The sequence below is a fragment of the Eubalaena glacialis genome, chromosome 11 (assembly GCF_028564815.1).
Source record: "Eubalaena glacialis isolate mEubGla1 chromosome 11, mEubGla1.1.hap2.+ XY, whole genome shotgun sequence".
Taxonomy (NCBI): Eukaryota; Metazoa; Chordata; class Mammalia; order Artiodactyla; family Balaenidae; genus Eubalaena; species Eubalaena glacialis.
In genome coordinates, this window is record NC_083726.1 from 7,481,674 (window position 1) to 7,499,380 (window position 17,707).

The 17,707-nt window shown below is 44.2% G+C and overlaps 1 protein-coding gene across 1 annotated transcript in view; it reads right to left on the minus strand.

Annotated features, from left to right (window-relative positions):
• Positions 1-17,707, minus strand: part of MEI1 (meiotic double-stranded break formation protein 1) — a 65,779-nt gene that overhangs the window by 36,045 nt on the left and 12,027 nt on the right. Inside the window, exons 10-18 of the mRNA XM_061205107.1 lie at positions 16,779-16,878; positions 16,517-16,651; positions 14,031-14,145; positions 13,085-13,176; positions 12,143-12,284; positions 10,437-10,548; positions 6,214-6,274; positions 4,792-4,889; positions 1,761-1,929 (exon numbers count right to left, since the gene is read on the minus strand). Coding sequence (XP_061061090.1) covers positions 1,761-1,929; positions 4,792-4,889; positions 6,214-6,274; positions 10,437-10,548; positions 12,143-12,284; positions 13,085-13,176; positions 14,031-14,145; positions 16,517-16,651; positions 16,779-16,878 — 1,024 coding nt within the window. The remainder of the gene's footprint in view (positions 1-1,760; positions 1,930-4,791; positions 4,890-6,213; positions 6,275-10,436; positions 10,549-12,142; positions 12,285-13,084; positions 13,177-14,030; positions 14,146-16,516; positions 16,652-16,778; positions 16,879-17,707) is intronic.

Sequence of the window (17,707 nt, forward strand, 5' to 3'; positions counted from 1 at the left end):
CAGATTCTTAACCACTGTGCTACCAGGGAAGTCCAGAGAAAAACTTTTAAACTATCACATGGGTCAAGTGATGTTCAATGAGGGTGTCAAGACAATTCAAAGGGGGAAAAATAATCTTTTCAACAAGTGGCGCTGGAACATCTGTATAAGCCACATGCAAAAAAAAAAGAAATTGGACACCTACCTCACACCATCATAAAAGTTAACTCAAAATGGATCATAAACCTATATGTAAGAGCTAAAATTGTGAAAGAAAATAACTATAGAAGAAAATAAAGGAGTAAATCTTCATGACTTTGGGTTAGAAAATGGTTTCTTAGAATCAACACCAAAAGCATAAATGACAACAGAAAAAACAGCCATATTTCATCCCCCCCCAAATTTTTAAAATTAGATTTAATAAAAATTTAAAACTCTGTGCTTCAAAGGATACCATCAAGAAAGTTAAAAGACAACTAACAGAAAGGGAGAAAAAAAATTGCAAATCATATATCTTATAAGGGACCTGTATCTAGAACATATAAAGAGCTCTTACAACTCAGTTATAAAAATGGGCCAAAGATCTGAATTTCTCCAAAGAAGGTATAAAAATGCCCAAGAAGCACATGAAAAGATGTTCAAAATCATTAGTCATTAGGGAAATGCTAATCAAAACCACAGTGCAAAAACCACTTCATAACCGCTAGGATGGCTATAATCAAAAAGATGGACAACAGTGTTAACAAGGATATGGAGAAACTGGAACCCTCAAATATTGCTGGTAGGATTACAGTTACTCTGGAAAACAATTTGGAAGTTCCTCAAAACGTTAAACATTGTATTGCCATATGACTCCTCGATTCTACACCTGGTATATACAGAAAAGGAAGAGAAAAACAAGTACTCAAACAAATACATGTATACACATATTCACAGCATTACTATTCACAATAGCCAAAAGGTGGAAACAGCCCAAATGTCCAGCCACGGATGAAGGAATAAACAAATTGTGGTGTATATACACAACGGTATATTATTCAGCCATAAAAAAAGAATAAAGTACCAATGCATGCTACAAACATAATGCTCATTGGACGAATCTTGAAAACACTATGCTAAGTGGAAGAAGCCAGGTGCAAAAGGTCACATACTGTATGATCACATCTATAGGAAATGTTCAGAATAGATAAATCCATAGAGACAGAACACAGACTGTTGGTTGCCAGGAGCTGAGGAGAAAAAGGAATGGGTAGTGACTGCTTAATGGATAAGAGGTTTTACTTCGGAGTGATGGGAATATTTTGGAACTAGATAGAGATGGTGGTTGCACAACACTGTGAATATATTAAATGCCACTGAATTGTTCACTTTAAAATGGTTAATTTAATTGTGTAAATTTTACCTCAATAAATTATTTTTTTAAAAACTTAACAGAAAATAGTCCTTTGTTTTTAAATTTTAATAAATTGTATAGTAATTCCTAAAACCAAAGTAAGCCACTGACATTTTTTTTTTGGTGCACGAACAACACCCTCAGGGATATCAAGGAATTCTCATTAGCATTTTAGGCCGCTGTCTCTAGACAGACTACCCACCTGTCTTAACCCCCTCTCCAAAATGTGAGCCCCTGAAGAATATAAGCCATTTCTCACTTATCTCTGTGTCCCCAGTGCCCAGCACCAGGCTTGGAGAGGATGCCTCTGTAAACATTTATTGAACTGAACTTGGCTAAAGATGTAGGTTCCAGAACCAACTGTCAGCCACCAGCTCTGAGCACTGACCTGTCCTCGTGAATGTAGGCCAGGTAGAAGAGGAGCAGGATGCAGTACTGTCTCTGGCGAGTGGCTCCCTCCACATACTGGCGATCCGACAGGGAAGCAAGGCTTTCAGGGCTCCTGCTGCTTATCTGGGGCAGCCCATGCTGCAGAAGCTCAGACACTGCAGAGAGTTCTGGGGAGGGAACAAGCAGGAGAAAAATCACACAAAGGACACAGGAGAGCAGGTAATGAGCACATGAGTGTCTACTACATATAGAGTACTGCACAGGGTAGCAAGGATACATGCCGGATAAAAGGAAATCAGTCTCTTCTTCCTCTCTACCAGGAGAGACTAAAGGTAGCATGTGGAAGGACATGGATACATTCGTTCACTTGACAATGTCCATTGATTGGCTACTCTAGGCCAGGCTGTGAGACATGGGCCCTACCTCCAGTAGCTGGCAGCTGGTGGGAAAACACACATAATGAGATGGATAATTACGGGACATGTGATCAGTGCCATGTTCAAGCGTGGAAGAGAGAGTGACTCACGCCACCTGCAACGGGGAGGGCAAGCTCAAAGAGGAGGGAACTGTGGAGGGTGAAGAGAAAACAGGCAGAGAAAGGAGGGAAGAGACTCCCTGAGCCAGGAAGCAAGGAGTTCAGCAGCCTGGAGGCATAAGAGGAAGTTGTGTATAAGGGGCAGCAAGGAGTTCAGTGTGACTGGCCCATCAGTGCATAGATGTGGAGTGCTAGGGGTGTGGAACTGTGTGATGTAATTTGTAGCTAGATTGTGAAAGACCTTGAATGATGAGTAGAGAATTTGGATTTTATCCTGAGAGCAGATTCCTAAATTTCTTATGAAACTTCTGTTTCTTAAAAGAAAGAACATTTGAATACCAAAAGAATATGAAAGAAAAGGACCTCAGAGCTTAAATTTTGAATAAAGTCACCTTTATGGAAAATTCACTACATTACCCTTATTTTCCAAATTTCACCATAGACCAGAGAAAACTCCATCACTGTCGGACTATGCCCCACAGCCTGATGTTTGGAGACAACGGTTGAAGGCCAGGGTAGTTTAGATGTTAAGGCTTGATTTTCAGATAGATCCTCTAGCAGTTGGTGAAGACTGGTTGGAGGATGAGAGACTGAAAGCAGGGGGCCAAGTTAGAGGTCAAATGAAAGGGTCCATCCTGCCAGTGCAGTGGGCCTACGGCCAAGTGGAAGGTGAGATGGAGAATGTCCCACTGCGATGTGCTAGCAGAGTCAGGTCAGGTTTCCTAATTCTAAGCTTAGGGCTTTTTCCACCAAAGCACACTATGACCATTGTGATAATAACAAAACTAATATCCTTGAGCCTCGCATATCCATACATAAAAGAAAGAAGCAGGGCTTCCCTGGTGGCGCAGTGGTTGAGAATCTGCCTGCCAATGCAGGGAACATGGGTTCGAGCCCTGGTCTGGGAAGATCCCACATGCCGCGGAGTGACTGGGCCTATGAGCCACAATTACTGAGCCTGCACGTCTACAGCCTGTGCTCTGCAACAAGAGAGGCCGTGATAGTGAGAGGCCCGTGCACTGCGATGAAGAGTGGCCCCCGCTTGCCACAACTAGAGAAAGCCCTCGCACAGAAACGAAGACCCAACACAGCCATAAATAAATTAAAAAAAAAAAAAAGAAAGAAGCAGTCTGCATGTAAGTAAGGTCGGTTGCTCTTCCTGGTGATCTGAGATATGACAAGATCTCAGGGTCTGAGGGGGCAGACATGTGGGGCCCCTCCTATTCCAACAAGAGAGGGAGCTGCCTGCAGCAGGGGCTGGTGCTGGTGAACACTAGAGGCTGTTGTGATGAGGCTGCCACCATGGCAGAAGTCATCATGTCATTCTCTGTGCAGGCCAGACCACACCTGAATAGGAGGCAGAGCTGGACACCGAGCAGAGAGGAGTGGCTGGTACAGTGAGAGAACTAGGAGCCAAGCCGTGTTGGAAGGAATGAAAATGCTCACCTGTGCTTCTGTCTCTCTCAGCATAGTGTCTGAGAAAGATAAAGGAAAAAGAGCGGTTTGGGAAGTCGGTAGGGAGAAGACAACATCTTCATAAATGTAAAAAGAGGAAACACAGCCAGCAGCAAATGTCACCCACAAAGAAGGCACAATATTTGTTGAATGAATGAATAAAACAATGATTAAATTGTTTTATGTTATAGCAAGAGGGAGAGGTCTAGGATAGAGGAACTCCTTAGGGCAGAGAACATATCGTAATTATCACTGTATCCGCAGCTGCACTTAGGCCTCCCCTGACATGTTGCAGAAGCTCAACTAATACTCAGCAAAAGGGAAAACCTCCAGCTCTCAGCCCTGCATCTGCCGCTCCCCCTGCCTAGATGGTGCATGGGACTCCTTGACCTCACTCAGACCTCCGCCAACATGCCACCTCCTCACCTCCTCATGAAAACCCTATCTAACGTGTACCTCCTCCTTCCATCACCCCCATCCCTTCACCTAGTTTTATTTTTTTTCATAGCACCCATCCACCCCTGACATTATGTCTACGTGTTTATTGTCTGCCTCTCCCACTCCATTAGAACAGGACTTTGTATCCCTATTCCCAGCTCCTTGAATAGAGTCTGGCATAGTAGATGCTCAAGAAATATTTCTTGAATGAAGGAACGAAGAAATGAAACAGGCTGTTCAAGATATTTTGAGCAAAGGTCTCTGGAGGTAACAGGCAGAGAGCAAGAGGCCTGGTGTGAGGGACGATGCAGAGAAGTTGGTCACGGGGAGGAACTGGACTTGTTGAGCTTTAGGGTCCTTCTCAACCCTTAAGGTCTAAAGGTCCCAGAGGCTTGGATTCCACTGTTTTCTGATTTATTATCTCACCTCCCTAGGAAGCAGCCTACAGTTCCATCATTCCATGATTCCATGGTTCCTCTGGGTAGCTTCAAGCAAAGGTTTCTTATTACTGTACTGACTCACTACCCAGCCAATCAGCAAGGCATCCAGACTCTAAAAGACCACCACAGACCTCATGAGTGGTCAAACTACAGCATCTTACCTTCTTGGGAAGGTGGTCCTGTCTTCTCTGGAGCTGAGAGGAGGTTGATGCACATGTAGTAGAGGAAACTGGAACACACCTGGTTTAGGGCTGAGTGACTTAGTGGGAGAAGAGGAAGATAGAACAAGAGAGGACATTGCTACTTTGGCTGGGACAGCATTACCCCTGCCGTGTACTGGGGCACCACTGCTTTGTGCCAGAGCCCAGTGAAATTCTAACCATGGCCCTGGTAGAGAAGGTCTGGAGGTAGCTGTGAAAAGTAAATATGGAACCTGCTGCCCACAGATGTAACTTAGGCACTTGGCCCATATAGGCATTCACTAAAAATTTCCTGAAAAAAATAAATCACGGAGGGCTACTAAGCTCCAATTTAATAAAACATATAGGGCTTCCCTGGTGGTGCAGTGGTTAAGAATCCGCCTGCCAATGCAGGGGACACAGGTTTGAGTCCTGGTCCAGGAAGATAGCACATGCCATGGAGCAACTAAGCCCGCGCGCCACAACTAGTGAAGCCCACGCACATAGAGCCCATGCTCCGCAACAAGAGAAGCCACCGCATGAGAAGCCCGCGCACCGCAACGAAGAGTAGCCCCCACTCGCTGCAGCTAGAGAAAGCCCGTGCGCAGCAACGAAGACCCAATGCAGCCAAAAATAAAATAAATAAATTTATTAAAAAGATAAAATAAAATAAAATAAAACATAAAAACAAAAAAGTCCTCCTGGGTCAGGAAAGGGCTGAGGAGTACTAGAAAAAGAGGAAGCTGTTGAATCCAAAATGGGTAGCTGAGGAGAACTACAAACATCCAAAATTGTGACTTTGAATCCAGGTGGATCCCTGTATTCCCTCCTGAATGTTGGTGTTCTATTCGGAGATATGGAAGGAGAGCTAGACACTGCACTGAGGTCACCTTGAGGACTGCAGGCAGTAACAAGTGGAATCTGCTGAGTAAATGCACAGACAGGTGGCAAATCAAAAATGGGAAGGCACGGAAGGCTGTCCTAGAAACCTAAAGAGACAGACTGAGGCAGCAACCTCTCTACTTTGAACAAGAGAGTCTCTCCTCTGGAATTGCTGGGCTGGCAGCAACTAGAACATGACTCTCTCTTGATGGACACAGCATCGATTACCCTGTGAGGGCCTTGGTTTCCTTGTTTGTAAAATGAGGGGTTAGACAAATGATCTCTAAGAGCCCTTCCAGTTTTGATGTTACAGGTGCCCATCCAAGTATCACATGGAATGAAAGTCTTATCAGAACCAGACAAGTAAAAGCTACAGAAGCCCATCCAGCTTGTACCATCAGCTGCTGAGCAATTCCCACACTGTGTCAATCCCCCCCAAGGTCCTATGACTAAACCACACCAATCAGAAATTTCCACTTGTCCAGTCAAGAAGGACACTTGTCCCCTTGGGACCATACATACCTCAGGCCGCTGCAGAACCTGGCCTTCAGTTCCAGGGTCAGCTGTATGAAGGATGAGGCAGCTTGGGAGAATTGAGAAGAAAGCAGAGAGCAATTTAAACTAGACTTGTTACAGAAACTCCCAAGTCTGGGTGGTACTAGTTCTGGAGTCACAGAGACCCAGGTTTGAAATGTGCTCCATCACTATCTAGAAGTGTGACTCTGGAACACTTATTTAACTTCTCTGAGACTCAGTTTTGATATCTATACCTCGAAGGTTGTTGTGAAACTAAGTAAAATAAATGAATATAGAAGATCTAACAAATACTTAGCTCAGAGTAGGTACTGAATAAAAGTCCATCTTCCTTTCTGATGAACAGTCTGCATTAGCCAGTGACCCTGGCCCAGGCCCCTGCATTGCCTGACTCTCCTAGTCTCCCCGCTCCCACCCCACCCTGCCATGCAGCTCTCTGTCAAAACTGACCTCTGTCCTGTCCATCCTTGGTCCCTGTAAAAGCAGGATTCTTGACAAGAGCTCCCACTACACCAGCTACAGGGCTGGGGATAATCTTATTCTATCGCAGGGCTTCTGGTAGGGAATTAATTCCTCAGAGTTTCATAGCAACTTTCCAGGACAGCAGTTTAACCCATGGCTCCCTCAGCAGGGGAACGCCCAGTTTGCCTGTTGGAAGGGTTCCTCGTGGTGCAGACTCTCAGGGATCCAGAGTTTCTCCACCCCCGACTTCAGGTCTCTGCCCCCTCTTGGCTGGCAGTGCCTGCTTCCCTCTTTTCTCTTGCCGTTTGGGCCCTGACCCTGTTCTACCTGGCTTCAGGCTACATAGATCTCCCTGTAATCACAATTTCTCTACATGCCTTGCTCTGCACCACTGCCCCGCCGGAGATCTACACTTCTGAAGCTGCACCCATTCAGCACCCCCAGACTGGATTCTCTTGGCTCTTCAAGTATGGCAAGCAGAAAGAGCAGATGAAGGGAAGGAAAGGAGTATATGTCAATTGTCACAATGACTAAGAGGTACACTCATTCAGGAAATCTACATATGTTGTCTCATTTCACTCCCATTATTATCACCATGTTCTAGTTGAGGACATTGCAGATAAGAAAATTAATTTGCCCAATGTCAATAAACAAGGGATGGTTATTGCACAACCCATATGTGCTAATCACAAAGGTCCTACTTTTTCCCCTCTTCCACACAGCCTCCTACCCTCTCCTAGGAGTTCCTCCCACTTCCTACATGGAATAGCTTCCTAAGGGTTTCCTGTACTCTGTTCTTCTCCTAGAGAGAACAAAGATACCTCTGAAAAGCGACAAGGGACCTCTCCAGGATGACCCAGACCATCAATCAGAAACTCCCTCAAAATCCCACATCAAATATACAGACAACTGCAAAAGGTATGCCCCTCAACTCCCCAGCCCTGGATCCTGGCCCCTCTCCTTTCCAAGGACCTTGCTCTGCTGAGTACCCCTGGATCTCTCTACTGCTCCTTCGTATACGCTGCTAACAGAATAAGTGTTTCCAGTCTTAGGGGGTAGTAAAATCCTTCCTAACTCCATGTCCCCTTCCAATTACACCCCCAGTTCTCACCTCCCCCCTTACACCAAACTTACGGAAAGATATGCCTATTTTGTCTTTACTGCCTCACCCTGCACTCACTCTTCAACTCATTACAGTCTGGCTTACACCCCAACCACTCACAGCAACCGCTCTGGCCAAGGTCACCAACAGCCTACATGATGCCAAGTCCAATGTACATTTTTCAGTCCTTGTCTTACTTGACCTCTGGGATGCATCGGACACTCATGACCACTCCCTCATCTACAAAACTCTCTTCACTTGGCTTCCCTAATGTCATCCCCTCCTGGGTTTCCTCCTACCTCTCCAACCATTCATTACCAGTGGACTTTGGAGTAATCTGTTGCTCCTGACCACTAAATATTATACTTTATTTTGTCTTGGTCCTTTGATCATCTCATTTTACACACTCACCATGAGGAATCTCACCTGCTCCCCACTAGAGACTCAGCCCCACAAGGACAGGGGTCTGCTTTGTTCACTGCTACCTCCTCTGCCCTAGGACAGTGCCTTTCATGTAGTAGGTACCCCATAAATGTTTGTTGAATGATTGAAAGGCTGGATGCTGAAAACTTCTATATTTATTGTAAAGAAAAAAACGCTGCCTGCTCTTCCAGTTCTACAAGGATCAAGCCATTAGCCAATGCAGTTGCTCAGCCCACCGACAGTGCGCCCTGAGAGGAAGTCAGGATGGGGAAAAACGGGAAACATTCTGTGCTTTGGATATACTGGCCCCTAGATAGTTAAGATGGCTATCTAAGGAAAAGTTTCAAATGACCCCCGATTCTTGCATCTTCCCATACACAAAAAAAGGCACTAAAATCATTAACTTGAGATGTCCGTTTTTTTTGACTAGCAGTAATCTTTTTATGATTGACTACATGTTTTCCAAGCAAAAAAGTTCATATATATTGTGGCTTCTCGCTTACCTCTTTGGAGCAGTTCCTCAGAGCTATCTGAGAGGCTGTCTCCTGGGCTATAGTCCTCAGCAAGGTCCCCAAATAAAACTTAACTTACAACTCTTACATTGTGCGTTTTTCTTTCAAGTGACACTATATTTAAGACCAGATGTTTCCCATGACCTCAGACATAGTCAATTACCCACCAAAAAGCTCCACTGGGACATCTCAGAGGTATCCTGATCCCAACTGATCACACCCTCTACTGCCTTACCAAACCAGATCCTCCTCTAGGGAGCCTCCACTCAATAAAAAACACCACCACCCACCTAGACGGCAGCCAGAAGCCAAGGCATTACCCTAAACTATTCCCTCTCCCTCATGCCCTACATCCAATCATTCCACCACAGCCCACCCCCCCCACACACACATACTACCTTAGTTCCTAACACCAACCTGAGTTAATGCAAGAGGCTGAACTTCTTGCCTCCAATCTTGCCTCCCTCTAACTCATGGTCCGCACTGTTCCAAGAAGGATCTTTCTGAAACAGCAATCTGAGCCTGTCACTCTCCTTCTTTAAGACTCAATGCTCCCAAGATAAAGTCCAAATTCCCAACATGGTCAACAAGGCCCTTCATGACTGAGCCCTGGCTACCTCTCCATGGCAGACTTCCCACTGCATGCTATGTGACAAGAATAAAAGAAAAGACAGTAAATGATAATGATAAGGGGCAGGCATAGCATAAAGATTAAGAAAGCAGGCTCTAGAGCCAGATTAGATTCCCTAAGTTTGAATCCTGGGCACACCACTTCCTGTGTGACCTTGGGCAAGTTGTCCAACCTGAGTTTCAGTGTGCTCATCAGCAGAATGAGGATAATCATAGTACATGCTCCTTAGGGTTTTTCTGAGAATTAAATGAATGAATACATGTAAAGCACTTACAACAGTATCTAACACATAGTAAGAGTTTAATATTATAAATGTTAGCTATCATTAGTTATTAATTATTACTACCATTCTCTCCACTCCCTTTTCTGCTTTTGGCTATCTCCCCTTCCCATTCTCACCATCACTACCACTTTCTGAGGAGGATAAAGGAGACTCTGACTCTGATTCCTGGGCTTATTCTGCAAATTGAGGTATTTATAGGATGAAAACTGGAGACGTGGGAAAGGAAGGTTTATATTTTGAAGAGAAAAAAATGACTAGTGAGGGAGGAAAACAAATACATGCAAGAAGACCTGGAGAAGGCTGAAGGAGTCAAGAGCCACTTGGGTTCAATTTTAGGAAGGCATTTCAGTATCGTATAGTTAGACAGCACTTTCACACAGAGTGCTACCACTCTTCTATAAGGCACTTGTAAGTACGCAGGACATTTTTCAGTTGTCACAATGACTGGGGATACTTCTGTCATTCAGTGCTCAGGAGCCAGAGACACTAAACATCTTGTGAGGTCTGAGGGAATGTGGAGTATGAGAGTAATTAGGGGAAGGAGGTCTGTTGTGGGCTCTGAACTGGAACCTTCTTGACATTCTCAGAGAAGTATCAATTAATTTGAGAACTGCCTTTAAGGACTTTTGATTGATGGATGATATACCCTTCCACTCAACACTAGGCAGAGTGTGGATGTTGATTCTGAATGAATACGTAAGCCTCCCATCCACAGGTTATGCACTCTTTAAGTACCCTGAGAGCAGCTGCCTAAGGTGCCTGCCTCCCTCCCAACTTCCACACTTGCCTGCTGCCTACCAAGCTTCTTGGAGAATTTCTCCTTCATGTGGGGGACGATGACAAAAAGGCTGTGCAGAACTGAGAGGAAAACCTCCATCAAGGCTGGATGAGTGGCCTGTTCCGAGTACCTCTGCAAAGAACCAAGAGGGAGAGCACAGTCCTCCAGGACTGAGCCTCTGAAGAAGAAAGAGCATCAGCAAAAATTGCATCATCTAGCAATGGGAGACTAAATTCTTTCATTTCAAGGGCACAAAAAACGCTAGGGGACCTGAAGTCACAAGCCTGCATCCAAGGCTTACGTCTTCTGCCACTTAATATATTGTTCAAGATTCGTTACCTCTCCGGGCCTCTACCAAAGAGTAAAACAGAAATAACAAGTCCTACCTCCCAGAAACAAATGATATCTCATGTGTAAAAGGCACTTTCTAAACTGTAATGCAGAGTGACGCTCATGCTTCTAACATATAATAATTTAGTTTACAAACTTCCTTCACGTTTATTTTTCATGTGATCATTGAACAGAATCATGAGGCAGCCTGATATGGTAGACAGAGCTCTGGATTAAGAGTAGAGAAACTTGAGTTCTATTTCAAGCTCTGTACGAAGTCGCTGTGTGCCCTTGGGTCAGTCACCCTCTCCCCTCTCGCTGTTTCAGTTCCCTGTGTGTAAATAGGCAGGGCCTCAGGGACATGGTTCTTACAGATACTTTTCATTTGGTTTTCAAACCAAGTTTTTTTCCACTAGAAAAGTAATACAAGCTCATTAAAGAAAATGTGTAAAATACAGAAAAGTAGAAAGCAAGAATAATACAATAATTCTATGATCTAGTTCTAGATCTAGCTCTAACGCTTCATAAATCTCGGAGGAAGGCAGAGCAGATGAGGAAGGGTTACTGTTAGTGTGTGCCAATCAGGGCTGCAACCCCTGGCTCCTGAGAGTTACCCACCTGAAGACCCTGGCATGCTGCCTCAGAGGCTTCTTCAAGGAAAAGAGGCTCTCTACTGTCAGATCCAGAGGATGCTCCCCTGCTGCCACCTACTGTTCCCAGTGGGTATTTTGGAGGTGTCCTTTCTCAACTAACAGTGGCTCCTCACAGGCTCACAGGATGTCCAAACCTCAAACAGGACGAGACTCACCCAAGGTCATCTGCGCAGTCAACAGCTCTGGACCCCGCTCTTCCTGCTATCTCCATCTCAAGTCAGCTCAAACCAGGGCTCTCTTCAGGTCTCTCACCTGTCATTTTACAGAACTCACATATGTGCTCCTTAGTGAAGCCTAGATCAGACATTGACTGCTACTCTTTGCTAAGCAGAAAAACACATAGGTTCAAACCTCAGCACTGTCATATACTTGCTTTACAACCATAGAAAAATGACAACCTCATCTTTAAATTGGGGGAAATGATAGGACCTACTTCACAGGATCACTGGGAGGGTTAAATTATGAATATAAGGCATTTAGCACTTCATAAACATTACCTATTTATTATTTTATTATTACTGCTTTCTACTTTTTAAGAGGCATCTATTAATCTATTATTTACAACAGAACACTATACTGTGATTTTAAAACCAAAGGAAAAGTGGCTGCAAGAACAACACTGCTACGACTCTCAGAAGGTCCAGTTGAGTAGTCGAGTCACTGTCTTGTGCCTCTCAGCCTGGCTTGCTCTCACATTCTTCTCCTCCCCAAGCTTCATGCTGTCCAAGACTCAGAAAACCCACCATCACCATGGGGATACACAAGGAGTCACAGGCACTGAGAAGAAATTCTGAGAAGGCCTCCAAGGTGTCTTCTTTCTCAGCACTGGGAGCTGTGAATGGATTCTCCTGGGCTGAAGGCTCGTTCTGGAATTCCACAGCCAACCTGAGAAATCAATGTGTGGGTATATCTACAACTACCTATGCAACATAAAGGTTAGAAGCATCCTCCTAGAGGGATACCTGAGCTCAGGGCTCAGGGAAAGTATCCCTACCAGCAGATCTGGAGAAAATTCCAGAGGCCTCAGTGAGGGAGAACCTGGTCTTTGGTCACCTCTTCAGCTTTGTGCTCCCTACCCTCTCTCCCATAACACATGACTCATCCACCCTACTACATGTATTTCCCTGAACATACCATGCTGTTTGCTGTTTCACATCTCTTTGCCTTTACATATGCTGTTCTCTCTACTTGGAATGCCTTCCCCAGATTTGTGACAATGTAATGAATTCCACACATATAAACAAAACTGTCTCTTCCCCAAGAGACTGAGCTCCTTGCGGGTAGGAGCTAATCTGACTTACCTTTCTACTCCCACTATCTAGCACCAGGCCTGGCACACAGTAGATACAACAAATATTTGTTAATGTGAACTGAATTAATCCAACAAGCATTCAGTGAACACCTATAGCACTAGGTTACTTGGGAAGAGGAACAAAGCTGAGTGAGATACAACCTCATAGCACAGTAACAAAAACTTCGCCAGGAGGGAATCTTTAGAAACCTCCTCCACATACCCATTCCACACCCCACACGCATCCCCAACCTCCATCCCAGCCAAAGTCCTCTCACTACACAGCAAAGCATCAGAAACCAAGTGTTGCTTCTAGAGCTTCATCCTCTGTCCGATTCCTTTCTACACCCACCCTCCATACTACTACTTCATCAGACCACAGAGGGCCCCTCACCTGCAGGCATTTCTAAATCCCTCCAGAGTGCTCAGGAGGAACCTTCCTCTTCGAAGAATGGCCTTCTCTGAATCTCTACTGGAGGCATGGCCCTGAGGTGAGAAGGAAAGAGGGTAACCTATTGGTCAAGTACCTACTCCGTGTTCTGGTCTTTGCTTAGAGGACTACAGACTTCTTCCTCTCACACTGGAGTCTGGCATTCCCATACACCTAACACTTTCCAGGGGATCTTAGGGACATCCTCACAAATCCAGCCATCTAATAGCTCCTTTAAAAAATGGTAGAAGAGGAAACCTTAACCACTTGTCTCCCTGTGAAGCACAGGACTGGTTCTTGTTCTATTATTTGCAGAAAACTGTCACAGGCTAGTGGACAATAGCCTAACTGGCTATAATGCCTATATTATTGCTCCAAAACACACAAAAATCCCCACCGCATCAGGCATGAAGAGCTTAGTTTCCAAAGTTAATCCTGAAAGACATAATCAGCACTCACATTAATAGTATTTCTTCTGATATTTTAAGTCCATGGACCATTAAAAGCCAACAATTATGACACACTGCACATTGGTCAGATTCTTTCTAAGATTATAGCGAATCCAGCCTTAAATAATTTTGTGAGCATGTTTACCATACCTGCTTGGATGATATAAAAGACAAAGTGTGTAGTAGGCTTGGGTACAAACACCCTGGGATTTACTATCCAAACTCAGGTCCTTGCTAGTTTTGGACCTGAGAGAAAAACTATTTAACCCCTGCGACTTCAGTTTCATAATGAGGATAACAATTATTAAGCCGCAGTTAGGAAAAAAAAAAAATCTCACTGTAGGTGTGTGTGCATGAGAAAAACCTATAAAGTGGCATATAAAGGTAATGCAATGTACTAATTATCTTCCGAAAACACATTAAGCATGATCTCCAGAAGAAGCAGGCTGCAGTGCACTGACCAGGGGCCTCCAGTTCAGCGGGGTCTGGGAAAAATCTGCACACCGGCTCAGCATGGCTTTGAGCAAGGCCTGCAGCTCCTTGTACAGCACAGGTAGAGCACTCTGATGGTCCTTCCTGCACCCAGAGAGACAAAGGTAGGCCTATGGTGAGGTAAGGGTACTCCAAGGTACCCTCAGGTTCTCAGGCAATGGGGGACAGGTGGTAGATCAGAACACGGGTCCAGGATCTGATATGATAAAAACCCTTGCTCCAACACTTATCTGCTGCATGACTTCGTGCACATTCCTCATCCTCTCTAGCCCTCAGTTTCCTCATCTAGTCAATGAAAGTTAATAGTACTCTCCTCATAGAATTATTCTAAGGATCAAATTGGATAATGTATGCTAAGCACTCAGCACGATGTTTGCTAGATAGTAAGTCCTTATAAATGACAGCTAAGACTATTATTATTGTTATTAAAGATACAGAAGGTTTTCTCACTGAGAAGGGCCTCCCAGTTAAAAAAGTACTATCTAGAACAGAAGGTGGTCACTGTTCTCAAATAAGTGATAAGCTGTCTTGGGGACGAGAGATCAAATTTGCTTTCTGTTTCCTTGATGAGGAAAATCAGGATCAATAGGTAAACGTTATCAAGGACCCAGATCTTATTTAAGGAATATAAGGAAGAACTTTCTAAGAGTCAAAACTTTATAAAGGGGGCTTCCCTGGTGGCACAGTGGTTAAGAATTCGCCTGCCAATGCAGGGGACACGGGTTCGAGCCCTGGTCCGGGAAGATCCCACGTGCCGCAGAGCAACTAAGCCCGTGCACCACAACTACTGAGCCTGCGCTCTAGACCCCGCGAGCCACAACTACTGAGTCCATGTGCCACAACTACTGAGCCCACATGCCACAACCACTGAAGCCCACGCACCTAAAGCCCATGCTCTGCAACAAGAGAAACCACCGCCACGAGAAGCCTGCGCACTGCAACTAGAGAAAGCCCGTGCGCAGCAACGAAGACCCAACGCAGCCAAAAATAAATAAATAAATTTATAAAATTTAAAAAACTTATAAAATAAAATAGTCCCCAGTGGACATTTCACTCCCCAGATCTTCCTTTTAAAATAAATAAATAAATAAAATTAAAGGTACAGCTGACATTGAGAAGTAGACGGTAAGGAGGAGAAGGGAAAGAAAGAGCTGGGGTGCTAATATACTCAGCTAACCAAGTAGGGCGTCAAGAGATACTGCTTCAAGTTGAGGGAACAAGAAACACAAGTTTTAAGTATATTATTTAAAAGTTTGAAAACATAACATAAATTAACATAAAATAGTAACTAGCAAAAATGCCAAGGAAGTGTAGAGAAGACAATGTGACCTAAGTTTTGTTTTTCTTATTGGCAAGTCAATGAATAATGTTCTAAATTGACAAATAAAGAAATAGCATTACAAGCATATTGTTTAGATTTAGGGAGATAAATCACCAGAACTAAAACCAAAATGAGTTAAAATTAGTTTCCTTTAGGAAGTGGGGACAGGGGGCTGTTCCTTTTCATTATAAACCTTGAGCGTATTTTATTTTTTATCGCTTAAATATATTACTTTGTTAGATTTTTAAAAGGGAGGATGTGGAAACAAAGTAAAATTTTCTATATAAATAAATATGGGTTTCCTCCATTAGTTTTTTCAAGATATCAAGCATCTTACTAAGGAATGATTTCCCATCATGACCCTAGGATCGCTTAGTCTCACCATCCATTTTAACATCATTCATACACTGAGTATCTATTAGGAGTGAGGCATACAGCAGTGAAAAAAATGACATGGTCCCTTATCTCTTGGAGATTATCTTATATAGTGGAGGAGACACAGAACAAATGAATAAACAAGAACTGTCAAGTGTCTGGTAGGTGCTGTAATAGCCAAATGGGTCAGTTAGGGAAGGACACTCTGAATGAGACCTGAATGATGGGAAGAGGCCAGTCATGCAAAGATTTAAGGGAAGAGTATTTTAGGCAGAAGGAAAAATTAGTAGAAAGGAAGTGGGGGCAAGGTCTGGACTAAAACAAATGACTGAGTTTTAAAAAGTTCCATCCACAAAATAAATACAGAATAAAATCCTATTTAAAAAAACATGCAGAGAATTGGAAAGAAGTCTTCCAAATTAAAAATATGAAAGCAGAAATAAAACACTCAATAGTAGGGTTGAAGATAAAGTCAAGAAAATCTCCTGGAAACTAGTACATAATGACAAAAAGATAAAAAACTGTCAGACAAAGAAAAGAAAGAAACAAAACAAAGAAAATCAGGTGACCAATCCAGGATGCCCAACATCCAAATGGCAGTTCCAGGAAGACAGAACAGAGTAAACAGAGCAGCGGAAGAAATAATTCAATGAAATTTCCCTGACCTAAAGGACAAGTATCCCCTGGAAGCTGCTCTGGCCTTGACAGGCCCTTGGGTACATGCAGGGGTGGAAAGTTCAGCCTGTCTGGGTCTCTCACCTCAGAAAGGCAGAAATGGCCTTCACTGCCTCGGCAGCCACCTCCAGCACAGGGCTGTTCACTGCCTCTTGGAGGGCACGGCCAGCATCTCTGCACATGGCTGAGCTTGTGAACAGCCTGATCTCCTCTGGCTGCCTGAGAAATTGTAAATGAGAAATGAGTGTGTGAACTCCTATCACTGACCCCACCAGGAATAAATACCTCACTTCTTCCCTTCTCCAGTCTGGCCCCTACAGGCCTGACGCTCCACAACTTTGCTCACCGAGTCAGGATCTGAGCAAAGAGCAGCAGGCCCTGCTTGTGCAGCTCGGTGTTGTTCATCCTCAGGATTCCCTGTAGGCTCCTCACCACTGACTCGATCCCTACCACAAAATGACATGGCAGAGGCCAGGGATCAGGGCTTGTTGGTTTCTTTACTGCCTTCCAGGAGAGATGAGAGGCTCTGGACAGCACATATTTGCTAGCAGCCCTCATGGAGCAGTCCTGACAAGTTGAGCTGATGGGACGGGACTGTGAGATCTTTGAAGGCAGGCCCTTATCTGATTCATCTCTGTCTCCCCAAACCCAGCACAACCCATAGCACGACCCTGGCATTCAAGGTATTTAGTCAATACCTACTGGCTGAGCTTCACCTTCTCTACTACACACACTCCTATTTCTCCTCAAAGAATCAGGTAGGACATCCACTCCTCCAGGAAGCCTTCCCTGGTCCACTCAGGCAGAGCTATGGGCCTCCCCTGAGCTCCTACACATCTTGTACTTCCCCTCTAGCACAGTCCTAATAAGCTTGTTTATATCTCCCTCCCCTTCCAGAGGACAGGGACCACATTATATGTATCTCTAAATCTCTAGGTCCCAGCCTGGTGCCTGGCATAGAATAAGAACACAGAATATAAAATGAATAACTAAATGTGCCCAGTCTAAAAATCTAGATGTGATATAAAAAGTCCCAGACAAGGAAGGTATTACCAGGAAAGAAGAAGGGACAGTTTCAAAAAACTTTGAAAGGATAAATCAGCAAAACCTGGGGACTAACTAGATGGATAGATATCTGGGGCACAGGAAAAGACTGAATCCAAGGCTGAGTAAAGTTGATCTGAAGGTGCAACAGGAATTCATTTAGTGGCCCTTCTCTTGCTAAACGTATATACTGCCAATCAATGAAGAGCAGAACTGTTTGGATATCACTGC